We start from the raw sequence: 18,770 nt of genomic DNA, 5'->3' as shown, positions 1-18,770 counted from the left end.
TTTTGGTGGGGTTGGGAGTCAACGCAAGAGCTATACCATTGAGCTATACCCCTAGCCCTAGCTTTGGACTTTTAAGAACATATGAGGAATTTTCTAACTCATTTTCTGTATATCTTAGATACCCATCCTGAAATCAAATGTTGGAAACAGCTAGAGGATTAAAAGCTTGTGGTGAATAATGATTGTAAAAACATGTCCTCATTATAGTACTCAGAGGTCAAATATCTGACTTCTTAATCCTATGATGCTATGTATATAAAATCTTGCCCTAAGTGAGATCCAGATTTATAGCAGTTAATATTTAATGGCAAAATATTGTTACTCGATTGACAATTATGACTCTTCTTGCCCCACACAAAGGAACCTGCTTGGAAGTCAATGTAAACCAATCAATTAATTGTGATTATTCTGAAGTTTTTATTTTTTTTTTGGAGGGGTCCTTATGTCACAAAATGACACTGTGTAATGTTTACAATGGGTATTAGAAATTGAGATGTTTTTCTTTCTACTATTTGAGAGTAAAACTGTAGATAACATTTAAAACCATCATCAAAAAGGCAGAGCAAACTTTTCTGTATATAAACTGTACATTGAAACAAGGCACTATATATTTCTGGGGAGATATTAAAGGTAGATTTGCATAGATTCTTCGGAGTCCATGCCATTCAGTACATTTTTTTCTGTTCATTTTAGCACCGGAAGCAGTACTCAAAACAAGTCAGATCTAATGTGACAGGAAATGCTTCTGAATAGGTGAGAATACAGACGGGTGGCAGACTGAAGCCAACAGAAGCAATTTCAGCTATCTTGCAGTAATATTTTGACATCAAAAAAAGAAATTAAAAGTGAATGAATACATATTGCTTTTTTAAATACATATTTGATTTATATGGTGTTTATATAAATATATATATTTTAGAATCCACAAACTATCAAAATAACACTTTTATAAAGAGAACTGCTACAAAAAGAGGGTCGGCCATGTGTAGTCAAAGGAAGAGGGCAGAGCTGTGGCTCTAAATCACCGGTCAAGTGCACAGAGAAATGCTTTAATTGACATCACCTGCTGAACTGTGGAAAGTACATTTCCAAAGAGTTCTCTTAAAACATTTACAAAATACACAACTCCAGGACAAGCGGTATCGTTAATAAGATCAGGTTTGGGGTTTTTTAAAAACCCTTTGATTTCAAAATAATAAAAAAAAATCAGTCCGAAAAAAGTATCCATTTTGGGGGTGCTATGGTTGAAGGTGACCATGAGGCTCTTCCGGCATCTGTGACACTCAGAACAGGCCTTTTGCTTTCTTCAGATTCACCTGCTTCCAGGTGGGCAGTGCGCTGTATTCATCTCTCGTCATATCTAGAGCAAACTGGAGGAAACAAGAAATGCCCACTGTGTGAGAGGATGCTGAGACTCTGGGTGCTGCTTAAGTAACATCTCAACCAAAGACCACTCACCTCGAAGTCTTCATCAGTGAGATAAATCTCCAGCTTTAGAGGATCCACTCCTTCTGGGAGTGGCCTGGCTAGGAGATCAGCCAGTGGGTAGATGGTTTTACAGAGTGTGGCCAAGACATCTTCCACAAGGGTGATCTGATTGGAAACCTCCGTGTCCTAGACAGGAGAAGCAGAGAGAGCTTGGTGTGTGCCACATTTGATCACGTGCTAGTGAACATGCAGCCCTGCCTATCTGTGCCACAGCCTGAGAGAGGCAGGTTCATAGCTTCATTTCACTGTGAAGGGAGGGACCAGGGCCTGGAATATAAAGGATCACATCCTGGCTTTTATGTTTTCTCATCCAACTGCCAAGTTTCAGATAAATACTGTAACAGGACTGCCTCCAAAAAAAATTCACTTTCTCATAAGTGAATTAAAGAATAAAATGATTGGATTCACAGCCTAAATACTTAGAAGCTTACACATAAATGGCATTTGTGCTTTTTCTCTTTCTCTGTGTCCCTGTCTTTGTCTCTGTGTTTATCTCTGTCTCTCTCTCTCACATATCCTGTCTGGAAACTGAAGTCAGGCTCTTGTGTTTGTAAGTACTCTACAACTTGAGCCAAAGACTCAGTCCTGCTGATTTTAGTTTATTTTTCAGGTAGGGTCTCATGCTTTTGTCCAGGCTGGCCTCTAATGGTGATCTCCACATCCTTAAAAGCTATCACCCGTTTCTGCCCCAGGGATGAGTTCTTGATCCACAATAGAAAAATAAGGCTGGGGATGTGGCTTAGCAGTAGAGAACTTGCTCAATATGTTCATGAATCAACACTCCCTTCCTCCCTCCCTTCCCTACTCCCCCCTTTTTTCCTTCCAAAACAACTGTGTACATTAAGATTATTCAGTGGAAATTATCTTCCTCCATTAAACTTGGATCCCACATGGGTTGTCCTTTTTGGGTGGCTGGATGGGCGGAAAGGGTGACTACACACTGTTGGTAAAGTCAGCAACACATGGAACTGGCCCGTGGAGGGATTTTTGAGGTGTGTTTAGAGTGAGCCTGCCTGTGCCCATGGCTGGTTCTTTTCCTGATGCTTGGGGACACAGGACGAGTAACTCCAGATTTTGTGTCTCTACGCCTATGCTGGAAAAATTGGGATAATAAGAAGCCAAATCTTAATGGACTGTTCTGATAATTAAGTAAGAAAATGAATGTAAAGTGTTTGGAGTGGTGCCCAGTCAGGACAAGCACTTAGTAAATCTTAATTAATTAGTATGGCACGCTGCGGGGGAAGCCCGCTTCCTCCTGGCTGAAATCCCACAGGCTGGTACAATATCATGCAGCTCCTGCTGACATCCAGTGATCTACAGTGGATGCAGAAATATGATGGTGATTTCCATCCTGTGTTTAGACTGCATGAAGTTGGTAAGGTGTTGGCAATCCCTGGAGCCTTTGGGCTGGTTTGCTCATATTCATTAACTTCTATAACATGTTGCTTTCTATCAGAAATCAGGCTTGAGGTTGGCTCTTCCCTGTGGAGATCAAAACCCGTGGCTGCACAAAGACAGGTTGGCAGGCATGGCTCAATTGAATTGGTAGGGCACCTGCCTAGTAGGCATTGGGCCCTGAATTCAATTCCCAGTACCACCAAAATAAAAATTCTAGATAATAATATTCTGGTAGGTAGACGTTATAATGAATGCCTCAGTTAATATCAGATGGACACATAAAACACAATTTTCTAAGTCCCAGTCCTAGGGCTTGAACTCTGGGCCTGGACACTGTCCTAAAACTGTTTTTTTGCTCAACTCTAGCACTCTATGAGCCACAGTTCTGCCTCTGGCTTTTTGGTAGTTATTTGGAGATAGGAATCTCACAGACTTTCCTGCCCTGGCTGCATTCAATCCTCAGATCTCAGCCTCCAGAGTAGATAGGATTATAGGCATGAGCCATTGGTACCAGACTCAAAAGACAATATTAAGGAAACTTTGAGTAACACCTGGCTATGAGTACATCACCAGGTCTAATGATCTGAACACACCTGAGATCAAGGCTTGTCCTGTGTCTTTTTTACCTGAGGCTAACTTCTGAAACATGTATTTTGTAGACTTTGAGAAGCAACAGAATGAAAAGACTGCAGTTATTATTATTATTATTATTATTATTATTATTATTATTATTATTATTATTATTATTTTGGGTCTGGTCGTGGGGCCTGAACTCTGGGCCTGGGAGCTGTCCCTCAGCTCTTTAGCTCAAGGCTAGCACTCTACCACTTGAGCCACAGCGCCACTTCTGGCTTTTTTCTTTTTTCTTATGTGGTGCTGAGGAATCGAACCCAGGGCCTCAGGTATACAAGGCAAGCGCTCTACCACTGAGCCACCTTCCCAGCCAGGACTGCAGTTTTTATTTATGGTCTTCAAAATAAATAAATACACCTCCACTTATAAGTATTTAAGGAAGTCTGAGTTCTATGTATAGAAAACTACCAGAAAAGTCCAACTGACTTCCTGTTAGATTTCTCCTCTTCCTAAACTAGTTCTTTCCTTCCTTCCTTCCTCCCTCCCTTCCTTCCTCCCTTCCTTCTTGCCTTCCTTCCTTCCTTCCTTCCTTCCTTCCTTCCTTCCTTCCTTCCTTCCTTCCCTTCCTTCCCTCTCTTGCTCCTTCTTTCCTCCCTCCCTCTCTCTCCTTCCTTCTTTCCCTCCCTTCCTCCCCCTCTCTTCCTTCCTTCTTTCTTTCCTTCTTTCCTTCTTTCTTTCTTTCTTTCTTTCTTTCTTTCTTTCTTTCTTTCTTTCTTTCTTTCTTTCTTTCTTTCTTTCCCTCCCCTCCCTCTCTCCCTCCCTCCTTCCTTCCTTCCTTTCTCTTTTTCTCTTGAGAGTGCTATAAACTATAGACTGGATACCTTGCCCTACTGAGCATACCTGCCTGAACAGTGCAATGTGCAGACACGCGCTTACCATTTCCGTGACCTCAGCAATGTCTTCCCTGTGCTCCCAGCAGGGAAACATGTTGGTGAACGTCAGGGGCTCGAGACCAGCATGGATGAGGTAAGACTTGGGAGGTGGCTTCTTGAGGTTCTTTCCTGTGGTGACACAGAATGCAAACAATGTCAGGGGGCACAAGAACCCTGTCTTTCCTCTGACTTCCCTTGGAACCTTGTCTTCTTTGGTCACAACTCCTAGTTTCAAGTTTAAAATGACAATTAAAAGTAGTGGATAACAACACATGGATGAAAATAATGTAAAATGTGAATCTGATGTCCTTGATGACAGAGTGCCATGAAGACAACATGACGTCTTTGTCCTGAGACTAACACAATGCTTCTGGATCCTTGGGTGGCCATAGCTGCTATCCGGAGCTCCTCCTGTCAGTCACCTGTGCAGGTTTCCTCTCACCTCGTAACACAGAATAACTTCAATCGCATTAGATGGGTCATGGAAGTGTCTTTTATAAGCACTGAAGCTTCCATATTTGGTGGAAAGTTTGGGAATCTACTACAAAGGCTTTTCAAGATAAAAAAGCAAACAACTGCACACATTCAGTGACGTGAAGATAATCAACAAAACCAGAAACATTCAGATAAAGCATTCATTACTGGCTCCTTAATTTTATCCAAAAGATTACATATTTCATGTGGAAGGTATGGGAAAAAATACCCCATGCATTTGCTACTTTCTTTCCCCCCAGGATTCTCCCCTGAGGATTGAGTTCAGGGCATTAGGCTTTCAAGGCAGGTTGCTGTACCTGATACAACTGCTTTTTTGTTTTTGGTTCTCAGACAGGATCTCAAGCTTTTCCTCTAGTGGGCCTTAAACAAGATCCTCCACCCTACAGCTCCCAAGCAGCCGGAATTCCGGCATAAACCACTACGCCTGGGTTACTAGAAATCCTTTTTAAACAAAGGAATAGTAAAAATGATAAGGAATGCTGAAATGGTGGACAGTGACTTTTTGACAGTTTTTTTCTGGGGAAGATTTCTGTTTTCCAAAGACGCTGCTTTACACAGAACATGCCTCGTGGAGGCCCACATGTCTAGCAGCACAACTAAATCCCAAATGCAACAGGGTTTTTGTCCATCCTGTGTGTTTCGTAATGCACCTTTAGGATACCAAGTGTGAGAAAAGCATCTTTCCTGTCAAGGTGGACTGCTTCCTTTCTGTTGATCTTGTGAGAATTGTTTTTCTGAAAAGTTTCTGCTTTGGACAGGGGGCTTGGCCTTTGTTGATTACATTTACATCCTTTTCTTGCTGCACTTTGATTAAGACATCCTGTTAGAGGCTCCTTGAATTCTAGGTATATCCGGTTAAGCCACATCCTTTTGCAGATTGTCAACCTGAGCTCAGCAAATGTGAGCAGCCGAGGGGTGTGGCTGGCTGGGTTAGAGATAAAAAGGGAGCAGCTTGCCTGCTGGGTGCTTGGTTTAGGTTGATGGTGCACCCTTCTGCAGAAGTAAACTTTGCCTTGCCGAGTTCCTTTCGAGTTGGTGTCCTTATTCCTACGTAAAACCCAAACTTCTCACACAAGTTACATGGTCTCATCATACGAATGAGAAAAATGAATTCCCACTTGTGCCAGCAGATGAGAATACATGGATCTTAAAAGTAATATGTCTCAAATGCTTAGAATGGACACTGGCTTCATTGCTATCTGCCAGGCTGTGCCATGCTGATGGGCATGTGTGGGAAATGTGGGTCTGGGCCTCTGGCTGCTCCTCCCTGGTTCTGAACCTCCCCTTACCTCGGCAGTACTGCAGGACAGTCTCCATTGCACTCTTCCGGTCAGAGGCCCAGCGGATGCGGGCAGAGCCGGTGATCTTGTTCTCGATGGGCCACCAGCCTTGCCAGAGGTATACCTCATGGTGATTGTCAACCAGGAAAAGCGCTGAGGGGAGGACAGAGCCAGACCATTAGGAGCTCCTTGTGGCTGCTTCTAGCATGCTCTGCCCCAGACATAAGGAAAGCCCCCACCCCCTCAGATGCGGACATCTCCCTGAGGATGAAGGGGACACTGGAAGGCCCCAGCCCTTTGGAAGTTAATCTTAGAAAAGCCCCCTAGGTATAGAGAGCAGAGGTACAAGAATCTTTTTCATCTTCTTTCTTTTCAAATCCTCCTCCTTTTCCCCAGCTCATGCTCAGGCCTTCTTAGCTGTGGCTAGGCCTGTGTCAAGTGTCAAGGGGCTGTTTGTCACCACGAGTCTCCAAAGAGCATCGTGGAAACTTGGAGCACATCTTGCCTGTCCTCAGCTCAGTGACATTTGTGTCCACACCTGACTACTGAACACTGATAAAGTCCTCAGTTCTCTGACACAGAAATGGGCTTTAAAAGAGTAAATGTTCCATCTCCACCTCCTCCTTTTCTCTGCCAGTCTCAATTCTGACACATTCCACTAACTTGACTGGCTTGAATCCTTTCCTAGAGTGTATTGTGGGGTTCTGGGAAAACTACACACACTTGAATTGCCCAGTGAAGGTTGATCATCCATCTGAGTCCCAGGTACAGGATGACAGCAACCACCCCTCTGGACACTAATGTCACCCATGCATGACATGTGCAGCGGGTCAAGCTTTGTTGGTGACCTGGGCTCTATCTCTAAGCTGGAGGTATCTGACAAGAGACCATCAGGAGCTCAGGCACAGATGGCCTCCAGCTTGATAGGCAGGAAGGAGGAGTATCTACAAAGCCCACTCTTCAGTGAGTGTCCCAACTACAGTGATAGCCCAGAGGCTTCAGCTTTGAGGTGACAGCCTGGTAGAAACATCTCTGACCTTGAATTTAGCAGTCATGGGCTAACACCTCTCTGGCTAACTCAGAAAATGTCCCATCCCTACTTCTTAGCCATTCGCTTTTGCGGCTAGGGTGGCCATGTGACAAACTCTGGTAGATGGGACATAAACAGAGGTCTACTAGGGCTTCTGGGAAAGTTCCTGCTGGTAATCAGAAGATCCCTGGCCAACACAGTCCCTCTCTGCTATTCTCCTATTTAAAAAAAATCACCTTCAGTGGCTCAGTGGTAGAGCGCTTGCCTTGCATGCCTGGGGCCCTGGATTCAATTCCTTAGCACCACATAAGCAAAAAGAAAAAAGCCAGAAGTGGCGCTGTGGCTCGAGTGGTAGAGTGCTAGCCTTGAGCTGAAGAGCTGAGGGACAGCACCCAGGCCCAGAGTTCAGGCCCCACGACTGGACCCAAAAAAAAAATCACCTTCAAGTAGTTGTACAAGGGCTTTCAATTCAACATATCAATTTATGAGTGCAGCATCTCAATCAATGTCACCCCTTCTATCATTCTCCCCATTCTCCCCGCTCCTCCAGCCTTACCCTTCTCAAGTTATCCAGTTCCATTTTGTTTTTTTTCTTTTATGTTTCAAATGCAATCATGGCAGCTAGAGCAAGGGCAGCTGGCTGAGGATTATGAGGTCTGAGGGGAAGCCTAGCAGCCGAGCCAAGGTCCATTCTGATGTTGCTGTTCTCACCGTACTAATGTGGTCTATGGGCGCAGGAAGGGACTGAGCCTCATGGCCTGAAACTATTAATATGTGACTTCATACTCTTTCCCTTTTGGGTAAATGGAGGGTGGAATGATGTAATGGGCCAATGCTCTGCAGTGGGCGTGGTCTAGTGACTGCTAATGTACACAGACTACAGGGGAGGTGCTCAGGCCAAGCTGGGCCCCTGCAGGCCTCGCAGGCCTCACCTGGCTGTGGTGCACTGTACAGGTCCTCCTGCAGGAAGGGCATAGAGCTGACCACAGAGGGAGCTCGGGCAGGGTACACAAATTCCGTGGCTGAGAAATCCCCAGATGAGCTGCTGAGGATGAACAGGCGGGGGGCGAAGTTAAAACTGCCAGGATCTGAGAGAGAAAAGTAAACAAGGCTGAAGACAACAGATGATCATATGCCAGATGGGCCAAGGGGAAAATAGGGCCTAATTCACAAGGCCAGGGAAACATGGCTAGCCTTCATGTAAGTGTAGATGGGGAAAGCCTTATTATTATTATTTTTTTTAGCAGTGCTGGGGATGGAACCCAGTACCTTGTGCATGTGAGTCAAGTGCTTAACCATGAGCTGCAGGACTTACAACAGTTATACAGGGAGGGTTTGGGGGGAATTTTATTATTACATCTCCACACAGGGGAAAGCTTGTATCATTGCAATGATAAAAGAAGTAATCAGGAGAGAAAAGACTTAGGCATTAATTATGAAAAATAAAAAGTCACAGTACAAAAAAACGTCAATAGTGGAAAATCAAGAAACAAAATGGGGAACAATTGTAAAATAGAAATTAGTTAATAGCTCTACTATTAGAAATTAGTTAATAGCTGTACTATTAGAAATTAGTTAATAGCTGAAGGTATATAAGGAAAAGAAAAATACCTCAATAAAATGTTCAAAGGGAACAAATAAAATATTCATCAACGTTGAAATACCAGTGGCTAAAAATGTATATGTGCATACATTTGCACACACATGGATGCAGTCATAGACACATACATACACACATACAAAGTATTTCCTAGTACATATAATTAACAAGTGATATTATAACAATGCTTAGTTATTTCCTTTTCCCAATTTATTTATTAGCAAAAAGTGAATATTCATTAGCAAATGGTGAATACATTTGTGGCCATGTTGGGAATGTAGCTTTGTTCATGGCTGGTAGGAATAACACTTAGCAGAAATGCTCTGAGGACATATGCTGAAACACACTATAAGGACACAAAACTTTAGCACAAAAGTTTGATATCTAAAAATCTACCCTAATTAGGAATAAACGTGATTGTTATTCATATTGCATCATTATGGAGATTATTCCACTCCCAACTATAGAAGCCTGTTTGCTAGCAGACAACATGTATTTAAGGAATGTCAGCAACCACTCAGGATCTAAATATTAACGACTTGGGCTTTTAGTCATAATAAAGTGAGTGAGCAGATAATATAACACTGGGTTGCATTCATTTATTTACTTCATACTGGGGGTTTGAACTCAGGGCCTCATGTTCATTTGGCTTGACTGCATGGCTGGCTCTCTACACTTTAGCCATGCCTCCAACTTAGCTTTTTTGCTAGTTATTTTGAGATGGGAGTATGACAAACTTTTCTGTCCAGGCTGTCCTCAAACTCTGAATCTCTGGATCTCAGCCTCCTGAGTAGTCAGGATTACAGGCATGAGCTTTGTACTTCTGCCCCTATCTATGGACTGTCCCTCACTTTCTCTCAGGGACCTACAAGTCCTGGAAAGGTTAAGAGCTACAGCTTTAAGCACACTTCTACCAACTTCAACTGCCACCTCTCAGCAGATTCATAGTAATGGCACTCAGTGACCATCCCTGTACTCTTATCTGTGAATTTTATATTCCAAGTTCACAGGCCACTGGCAATTTTCATGAGCTGCTAATTCATGAAGAATTTACTAGTGCTTACTGGCCCCTTCCTCCTGTGACTTCTGTGAATAGCAGAGCCCTCGATATGGTCCAAGACTTCTGGCCTTGAGTTCCAGGCCCTCTGTAACCTGGCTTTGATTTGTTCGTGCTGTCCTGTCCACTGGCTACTAGCCAAGCTGAGTAGCCCATGATTCCATAGGTTCTGTTGTTGTTCATTCTCTCCTTTGAAGTCATACCAACTTCCAAAGCCCTGTGCAAATATGATCTTTTTCATAGAGCCATGTATACCTTTTCCTGGTGGAATAATACAACAAATCCTCTTCCTATGCTCAACCTTCTTCCTCAGTGCTGCCACTTACTTAATACACTCAATAGAATATTTGGCTTCCTCATTGCATTTGGAGACTTTTGATGCCCTACCCTTGGTTTAGTTCATTGTGTGATATATGTAGCACATGCTGAATAATAGATAAATTAGTGAGTGAATGCTTTGCACAGATGGAGGCTATGGATTATGGTATTACCTTGAAGCATGCAATCGTATGCTTTCCTGTCCCTCCTTCCTAAGGCCTCCCAGAACCCCAGGGGCTCAGATCCTTCATCACACTCATGTATCGTCACGTTGCTACTGCTGTGCAAACCTGCCTCCAGGGGACACCTGCATGGGAGGAACACAGAAAGTGTTAAGCATTCAAAGCGGAATCTCTGGATCACCCCCAATTCCTCTCTTTTCTGATGCAGAGCAATTTTTCCTAGCCAGTGAAGACATTCTGTAATTTATAAGCCCCAGTGCTATAAGAAAGGGTTTGGCCTGTTTCCAGGGATGAATGTACAACGGCATCTATCTTATACATAGCACAATATCTTTTACGCCTTCTTTTCTGCTAGACCATGAACTTCACAGGGAGAAAGACTTGGTTTATTCACTGTTGAGTCCCTCTGCCCTGTGTCTGCTTGGCTCGAGGTATGTGTTTAATAAATACACTTGTTGAATAAATTGTGAGTGAGTACTTTGCTGTTTTCTTTGCTCTCACTGGTCTGAGTGAGAAACCTGAAGAGCAGCTCCAGCCTAGGACCTTCACTTTGTACCTGGGCTGGCCGTGGGACCACAGTTCTTCCACTTCTACCTCCTGCATAGCTGGGATAATAGACACACACACATGACCCTGCCTAGTTTGATCTTTGAGATAGGGTCCTATTAACTTTTCCATCCAGGCTTACCTTGAGCTCTGATCCTCTGATCTCTGCCTCCCAGGTAGCTGGGATTATAGACATGATACAAATTGCCTTTTTAATTTTTATTTTACTTTTGAAAGATGAAGGTCTTAGTATATTGTCTAGGCTGGCTTCTATCTCCTGGGCTCACATAATCCTCCTGCTTCAGCTTCCTGAGTAAAGCTGGGGTGACTGCAGGCATGCATTATCACAACTGGTTCAATGTCTTTTTCTCAGAAAGCAGACATCTAGAGGTCTTGGCTAAGATGCATGCTAGGTGGAATGTCAGAGACCCTGACCTACATTCACCACCATCCCTTGTTGAAGTCACTGTAAGCACACTGGGTGCCATGCAGTCCCCTTGCTTTAGCCTTTTACACCCTTCCTGGAAAGCCTGCCATAGACATAGGCATAGCACTCACTGTTCCTTGATCTTATTTGCTGCGGTCCTCCCAACCTCCTTCGTGTGGGCTTGGGCTTTGCATCCGTGCCACAGGTAAATGAGGGCCTTGTTCACGTTGAGGACCACCATTGAAGTCCTGGACCTCAGGCTGCTGCAGTGGCAGGCCACCTCCAGCAAATTCCCCTCCATGGGCACCTCGCCCCGAACGCAGTACAGCCTCCACTCGCCTGCAGGGGGCAGCAGCAGCACAGTTAGGACCTGAGTCAGGGACAGGAAGAGCTGCCCTTGGAGGGTGGGGAGGATCCTGGACAGTCAGTGGTAGCCATGGCCCATCAGACTAAAGGAGACCACAGAGACCCCCGAGCTAAAGCCTCAAGTCAGGAGCAACAACAGCATTTGCTCCTCCCAGAAAGCAAGTCTCTCTGGAGTTAGAACCGGGGTGCCAAAAGTTCATGATGCACAGGGCCAGGGTACTGTCCCTAAACTTCTTTTGCTTAAGGCTAGGGCTCTACCATTTGAACCAGAATTCCACTTACAGCTCTTTTTTTTTTTTGGTCAGGAGGAGTAGGGGAAATTGGTGGGGGAAAGTCTCATGAACTTTCCTGTCTGGGTTGGCTTTGAACTGTGATCCTCAGATCACAGCCTTCTGAGCAGCTAGGATTATAGGTGTCTGCCACTGGCACCTGGCACAAAATTTATAGTTAGTCCTAAGGCTCTAAAGTTTTTTCGGCTGCTAGCTAACAAAGGGAAATCACTTATAATAGATTATCCATATTTTTTTCCTATATTTTCTATAAAAGCATAGCCAGAGCCATGGCCAGGATTCACTGCAAGATGAAGGAGCCTTCTAGTACTCTACATGCAAAGGTGGATCCAAAGGAAATTTTGCTGGATGGGGAAGAAGTTATGCACTCCCTGTAAAGCTGATTTCTCAGGAAAACATTAGCCCTCTTTCATGGCAAACCACAGCATATGTAGATAGAGTTACTGTAAATCCTCTTACTTGTAACAATACCTATCCCAGGAAAAAAATTTTAAAAAAATTCCAGGAGCCAGGTGCTGGTGGGTCACACCAGCAATCCCAGCTATTCAGGAGGCTGAGATCTAATGATCAAAGCCAGCCTAGACAGGCGAGTCCAAGAGATTCTGATCTCTAATGAATCTCCCCACAAGCCAGAGGTGGAGCTGTGGCTCAAGTAGGTAGAACTAGCCTTGAGGGATAAAGCTAGGGAACCAACCCTGAACTCAACCTCCAGTACCAACTCTCTCTCTCCTCTCTTCTCTTTCTTTTTCTCTCTCTCTCTCAAGCTCCAGTACTGTTTCTCTCTCTCTGCCCCCCCCACATGTGTATGCACACACACAGACAACACACTCATAAATGCACACAAAGAATTCCAGTAAATCGACTCAGTGGGCCTGGGGGATGTAGCTCAGTGGTAGAATGCTTGCAAAGCATGAATGAAGCTGTAGGTTTGACCTCCAGCACCACAAACAAAACAAAATAAAAAGTGACTTACTCTGCACATTTTCTTCTTCCTCTTCTCGCCGCCCAGAGTGCACAACCATTCCACCCTGGAAACACTGCAGGAAACAGGGGGGCTCCTTTCCCTGCAGAACCTGGACCTTCAAGTTTAAACACACGAAGACAGATCAGGGGTATGGGCTTCTAGGTCATGGAAACAATACTATTTGTTGTAGCAAACCTGAAATCTATCTAGGCATATGCACAAAAGCCAGTGGTAATACTATGAACTAAACAAGCACCAATAAAATTCACATGTGTAGTCTCATTTTTCAGATAGATACTTAAATCCTTAGTGAAAGTAGGAGTGTTATTTTCTGTTGCCTTTTCTGTATTTTCATCATGTATTATTATTCTGCCACTGAATATTCTTTTCAGACATAGATTTTTGTATTTTAATAGGCTCTACTAGCTTGTGCCTATAATCTTAGTTACTTAGGGGGCTGAGACCTAAGGATCCCAGTTGGAAGTCAGCGTGGACAGATAAATCCACAAGACTCTTACCTCCAATTAGCCAGCAAAAAGCTAGCTGTGGAGCTGTGGCTCAAGTGGAAGTGTGCCAGCCTTGAGCAAAAAAGCTGAGCAGGAGTGCTGCAAGGCCCAAAGTTCAAGCCCCAGCATATGCACACACACACACACACACACACACACACACACACACACACACACACACACACACACACGTTTTTCTGGGGAATGCATGTAACATGATTAAAGACAACTTTAAAGAAGGCACACCTCTCAGTAGTGAGAATGGCGCTAATCACTGTCTCCTTAGTAACTCTGGGGAAGTGTACTTTATAATTTTAATCTTAAATGTCCTCCAAAGGCTCAGTGCCTTGCAAGGTATTATGGGGTAGCTGTGGAACCTTTAAGAGGTGGGGCTAGGAGGAGGTCTCTAGGTCAAGCAGGGCATGCCCTGGTAGGGAGGGCCAGCCCCCAGCTCCTTCCTTTCTTTCTTTTACTTCCCTGTCATGAGGTAAGCATGACCTGACTCCTTACCTCAGACCTAAAAGCAACTCAGCCAACCAATGATGGAGCAGAACCTTTGAAACCATGAACCAAAATAAACCTCTCTTTTTAAGCTGATTGTCTTGGAGTTCTGTTACAGCAACAGAAAGCTAATACACCTCGTTCTAGCACTCTGCTTACAGGGCAGTGTGCCTCTCACTGCCTTCCCGTGCCTGCTCACACACTCCCTTTCCTCAGGTGTTGTCTATACCATAAACAACATTAGAGCTGAGTCAGCTTTGACAGGAACTTTTCCCTCCAAGAGCAGATGATGTGTTGAGCTGGCAATTGAGAGAGAGGTAAGCAGAATTTCTCATCATGTACCAACTTACCTACCCCAGGGCACGTTTTGTATAACCATGTGCCATTTTGTAGCATGTTTCTTGTTCTACCATGATTTTCCATTCATTGAAGCAACAAAAAATGAAACGCTCAAGGCAGAGAAATGAAGTTTCCAAACTCTAAGGATGCTTTTTTCTTTTCCTTTTTTTTTGATGCCAGTCCTGAAGACTGAACTCAAGGCCTGAGCATTATCCCTTTTATTTCTCCTCAAGGCTAGTACTCTACCACTTGTACCATAGCTCCTCTTCCAGCTTTTTGGTGGTTAATTAGAGAAAAGTGTCTTATAGACTTCACTTCCCAGGCTGGCTTCAAACCTTGATCCTCAGATTTCAGCCTTTAGAGTAGCTAGGATTACAGGTATGAGCCACAGGAGCCTGGGTAAGGGTACTTGTGAAGGCCTGATTAAAACCCACTCACATACAGCCTTCACATATACCCAGAGATGGCGGAAATTACCAACTAGTAGGAATAAACAAAAGTGCAACTATTGCTAGCAACTATTTCTAAAATATGATCTAGGTAAAAATATGTATTATCATCTTTTTAAGGGAAGATGATTAGTTGTGAAAACAAGAAGACTGAATAAATGTGGCTCTCTTTCTAGAAAAATCTTCTTTGCTCTCCTCCCTCATCTAAGAAGGCCAACTCTCATCTGAGGAAGTAAAATATATCTGCTCATAGTGGTGTCATGGTTTCCAGGCAGTCTAGAATCAACTCCTGAGAACTGGTGCTAACAGTTGGAACATGTGTTATAAGGTACCCAAAAATTAAAAAAGAAATGTTTAAAAAACCTTTGAAATAGCTGCCAAGCATTGTATAGGCTCTGGAACTATAAGACCAAGAGAGCCATAATTTCTTTCTTGCTTGTAAGGAGGATGGATAATAATAGTATTATGTAGTTTTAGGTGCTGGAAAGTGCTGTGAAAACATAGAATGTAGGAAAGGAACAGAGTGAGAGGAAAAGAGGAGAAATGGGATGAAATGGGGGTGTGACACTTGAACAGAACACCTTAAGAGGCTGAGAGCTATATACATCTGCACCTCTGTACATCAGAAAATATTCTCAAGGTAGAAAGTCACACAGGGCCTGAAGTGACAGGAGAGCCATTGCACGGGGCCAAGAGCAGGCTGGGTAGTAGCAGGAAGAAGAGGAAGTTGGAGCAGTATGGATGGACATCTGTGAAGGGGCCACTGGAGTTTCCTTAGATTACAGAGTGTGGTTTTGAATGAGAGGTGACATGATCCCCCATATTCTAGAAAAGTCATGCAGACTGGTTTTCCAATCCATCAGAATATTGCTGATTTGTCTCTATTTCCATCTGTGATAGGAACTTTGGGTAAACTTGTATAAGTGGAACTCTAAGTCCTGTTAAGGTACTTCGGCATGGCTGTTCTGCTTATATTCATGGGAAGCATGTGGTGTGAGGGTGCCCATCCTGCTAGGTCCTTGACAACTCAGGACCTTTTAGTTTGAAAATCTCTATCAAGCTGGGCATTGGTGGCTCATGCCTATAATCTTAGCTATTCAGGAGGCTGAGATCTGAGGATCGCAGTTCAAAGCTAGCCCAGGCAGAAAAGCCCATGAGACTCTTATCTCCAATTAACCACCAGAAACCGAAGTGGCACTGTGGCTCAAGTGGTAGAGCACTTGCCTTGAGCAGAAGAGCTGAGGGACAGGACCCATGCCCAGAGTTCAAGCCCCACAACTGACAAAACGAAAACAAAAACTAAAACAAAAAAAAGCCAAACAAACTGTACCAGTTTTACAAGTGATATCACTGTGCTTTGTGTGTAATTCCTTGAATGCCTATTAAGTGGAGACCTATCAGAAACACAGGCCATTTGCCATTTGTACCTGCTTTGAGGCTCACCATCGCAATGGATGGATGTTTGTGTGTAAGATAGGAGACAGAGCCTGAAACCCGCAGGACCAGGACCACAGGTGCTCTGGATGATACTATCTTTGTTCCTTAGAATCAGGGACCAGGCCAGGCCCCGGACTTACTTGAGCCCCTCTTTCCTCATCCAACTCCACGGTCATCAGAGCTGACGTTCCCTTCTCACTCACAGTGGAGTGCCGGCCTTGCCAGAAGAAGTACACACATTTCTCTTTGCCAGCCACTCGGATCGGGTGCTCTCCCTTTTGTCGGCTTCCCACTGTGAACACAGAAGGGCAAAGGGCAAGGTAAGCAGCTGAGAAGCCAGAGGAAGAGTGAACCCCTCACCACTTCCCCACGGGCTGTGAGGATGCGAGGTACAGAAACAGCTGCAGAGTCCAGGGCTGAGGGGAAACCGCTCACAACTAGAGGCAGGTCAATCTCACAGCAGAAAAAGAAAAACATTGCTCTCCCAGCTGACTGGCATCTCCAAACACGAGAAAGATGCTTGAAAGGGGGCCCTGGGACCCCAGAGAGAAACTTGTCATCCTAAATAGGGAGACAGAGCCTGTCCAAATGTGTGACAGCAGCAGAAATGCAGATTGCCAGAGCAGGACCATGTACTCTCTCTCTCTCTCTCTCTCTCTCTCTCTCTCTCTCTCTCTCTCACACACACACACACACACACACACACACACACACACACTAACATACACACACTTTCCACACTATGCCACTCTCTGGTAAAGGATCAGCAGTGAAGAAACAATACTAAACATGATAGCTGGACAGGAAACACTTAAGACTGTTAAAAAAAACTATTCTAGTTTTAAAAGTAGACAGCTTTGAAGTTTCCAAGTTAGGTCAGAATTGGAACAGATTTGTTGCTGACCTACCACTCTTTTCAAAGAGCTAGGGGCTTCATGTCCATCACCGAGGCTTAGCTAGGTGGAGGTGTTACTTAGGAAGACACTGCCTCAAATAACGAACAAAAAAGAAGTAAAAATGAGGGGAGGATTCTCTGCAGATACCATCACTCTGCTTTGCTCCCAAAAGGATACTCTGGAATTGGAAGGCTTTGAACTTATTCTTGACAGCTGGAGTTTTAAAAAGTTGTAACCTTAATGTACTCATTACCTTACTCATGTAACTGTAACCTCTCTGTACAGTAGTTTTACAATAAAAATCATATAAAAAAAAGTTGTAGCCTTGTTTATAAAGATACTGTGGAAGCTAGTAATGAGCATCTTTGGGTTCTTTGGGAAGAAGTATTAGAAGAGGTTGTCTGGTCAAGTCATTATTTCCCATCATCTCCTATTAAATAGTCTATGAAGGTTTTGGAAAATTTAGATGCACCTAATGAATTCCCTAATAATGAATTCCCTTTAATATAGTTTATTCTAGTAAACATACAATTCCCTTTTTGTGTTTTTGGAACTCCACCTGCTGTAAAGTTAGTTTCCTAGAGTTTCAGTCTATAGGTCAGAAGACCCCACCCCTAACATACACTAAAGTCACCTTCCTGGCGGCCAGGGGCGTGGTCCAGTATTTCAGCCTGCCATGGTGGCATCCTGGGGTTCAAAGCCAGCCTGGACAGAAAAGCTTTCAAGTTTCTGTCTCCGATTAACCACCAAAATGTTGGTCTGGAGGTGTGGCCCAAGTGGTAGAGCGCCACCCAAGCAAGCAAGTCCAGTGAGAGTTCATACACCCTGAGTGCATGCCCTAGTACTGACATTAAAAAAAAACCAAAGCAAAACAATCCCCCCCCCAAAAAACAAACCACAAAAATGAATGACTCTTCCCTGTATTACAGTGTCAGTGTACTAATGGGTTCCAGTTTAAAGCCTCTCAACAATAAGTACTATTTAATTATTTATCTAAGCAGCATAAAATCACATGGCAAACACTGTTTCCCTAGCAAACCTCTGGGCCAGGGCTGGGCATGACGGTGGAGAAGCAAGCATTGATTGCAAGCTTGCTTTCTGGAAGTGAACCTGAGGACATCAGCAATGCCAGGCTGTCAGGAACTCTGCCTTCCTCCTCACTGACATGCTTCACTATCTGGTCCTCAGGAGCATGGGGCTAGATTGCTACGGTGTCCCAACCCTGTGCTTGGATTTCAGCCTCCCTCATTGAGGACAACGTCAGCGCTCACTAACCTGCGGTGCTCACCATGAACTTCCACTTGACCACATAGGCATCACCTTCATGGAACTGCCCGATGCTCTGTCTGGGGAGACGGCTGTAGTCAAATTCCAGGATATGCCACACGTCCACAGAGACACTGGCAATCTCAAACTGTCTCCTGTCCTCCCCTTCCACCAGGCCATAGCCACGGCCAACATTGACTCCGTCCAGTATAGTGCTGGCTGTCACCTGGGGCACGGCCACCATCCGTGTCACATCACATGGCTTGATGTCCGCTCTGGGATCTTCCTACAAGGAAACATGCAAGCATTCAGTTGCTTCTGATCCTAGTCTTGTTGTTGTTGTTGTTGTTGTTCTTGTTCTGGTACTGGGGCTTGAACTCAGGGTCTGGTTATTATTCTTGAGCTTTGCTTTTCCCCTCAAGGCTGACAC

General features: G+C 44.2%; 1 protein-coding gene across 16 annotated transcripts in view; it reads right to left on the bottom strand.

Annotated features, from left to right (window-relative positions):
- Window positions 1–397: 397 nt before the first annotated feature.
- The window catches only part of LOC138804873 (supervillin-like), a 137,786-nt gene continuing 119,413 nt past the window's right edge, over window positions 398–18,770 (bottom strand). For all 16 annotated transcript variants that reach the window (XM_069989382.1, XM_069989384.1, XM_069989372.1 and 13 more), the window contains 10 exons: window positions 18,350–18,626; window positions 16,319–16,470; window positions 12,956–13,061; window positions 11,458–11,665; window positions 10,345–10,478; window positions 8,129–8,284; window positions 6,176–6,319; window positions 4,396–4,520; window positions 1,459–1,614; window positions 398–1,370 (listed from right to left, as the gene is read on the bottom strand). In XM_069989382.1, coding sequence (XP_069845483.1) covers window positions 1,284–1,370; window positions 1,459–1,614; window positions 4,396–4,520; window positions 6,176–6,319; window positions 8,129–8,284; window positions 10,345–10,478; window positions 11,458–11,665; window positions 12,956–13,061; window positions 16,319–16,470; window positions 18,350–18,626 — 1,545 coding nt within the window. In that variant the 3' untranslated portion in view covers window positions 398–1,283. The remainder of the gene's footprint in view (window positions 1,371–1,458; window positions 1,615–4,395; window positions 4,521–6,175; window positions 6,320–8,128; window positions 8,285–10,344; window positions 10,479–11,457; window positions 11,666–12,955; window positions 13,062–16,318; window positions 16,471–18,349; window positions 18,627–18,770) is intronic.

This window comes from Dipodomys merriami, unplaced genomic scaffold (assembly GCF_024711535.1).
Source record: "Dipodomys merriami isolate MVZ:Mamm:240054 unplaced genomic scaffold, mDipMer1.0.p SCAF_378, whole genome shotgun sequence".
NCBI classification, from domain to species: Eukaryota; Metazoa; Chordata; class Mammalia; order Rodentia; family Heteromyidae; genus Dipodomys; species Dipodomys merriami.
Note: the sequence above shows the minus strand (reverse complement) of the source record. Positions and strands in the feature narration are given on the sequence as shown.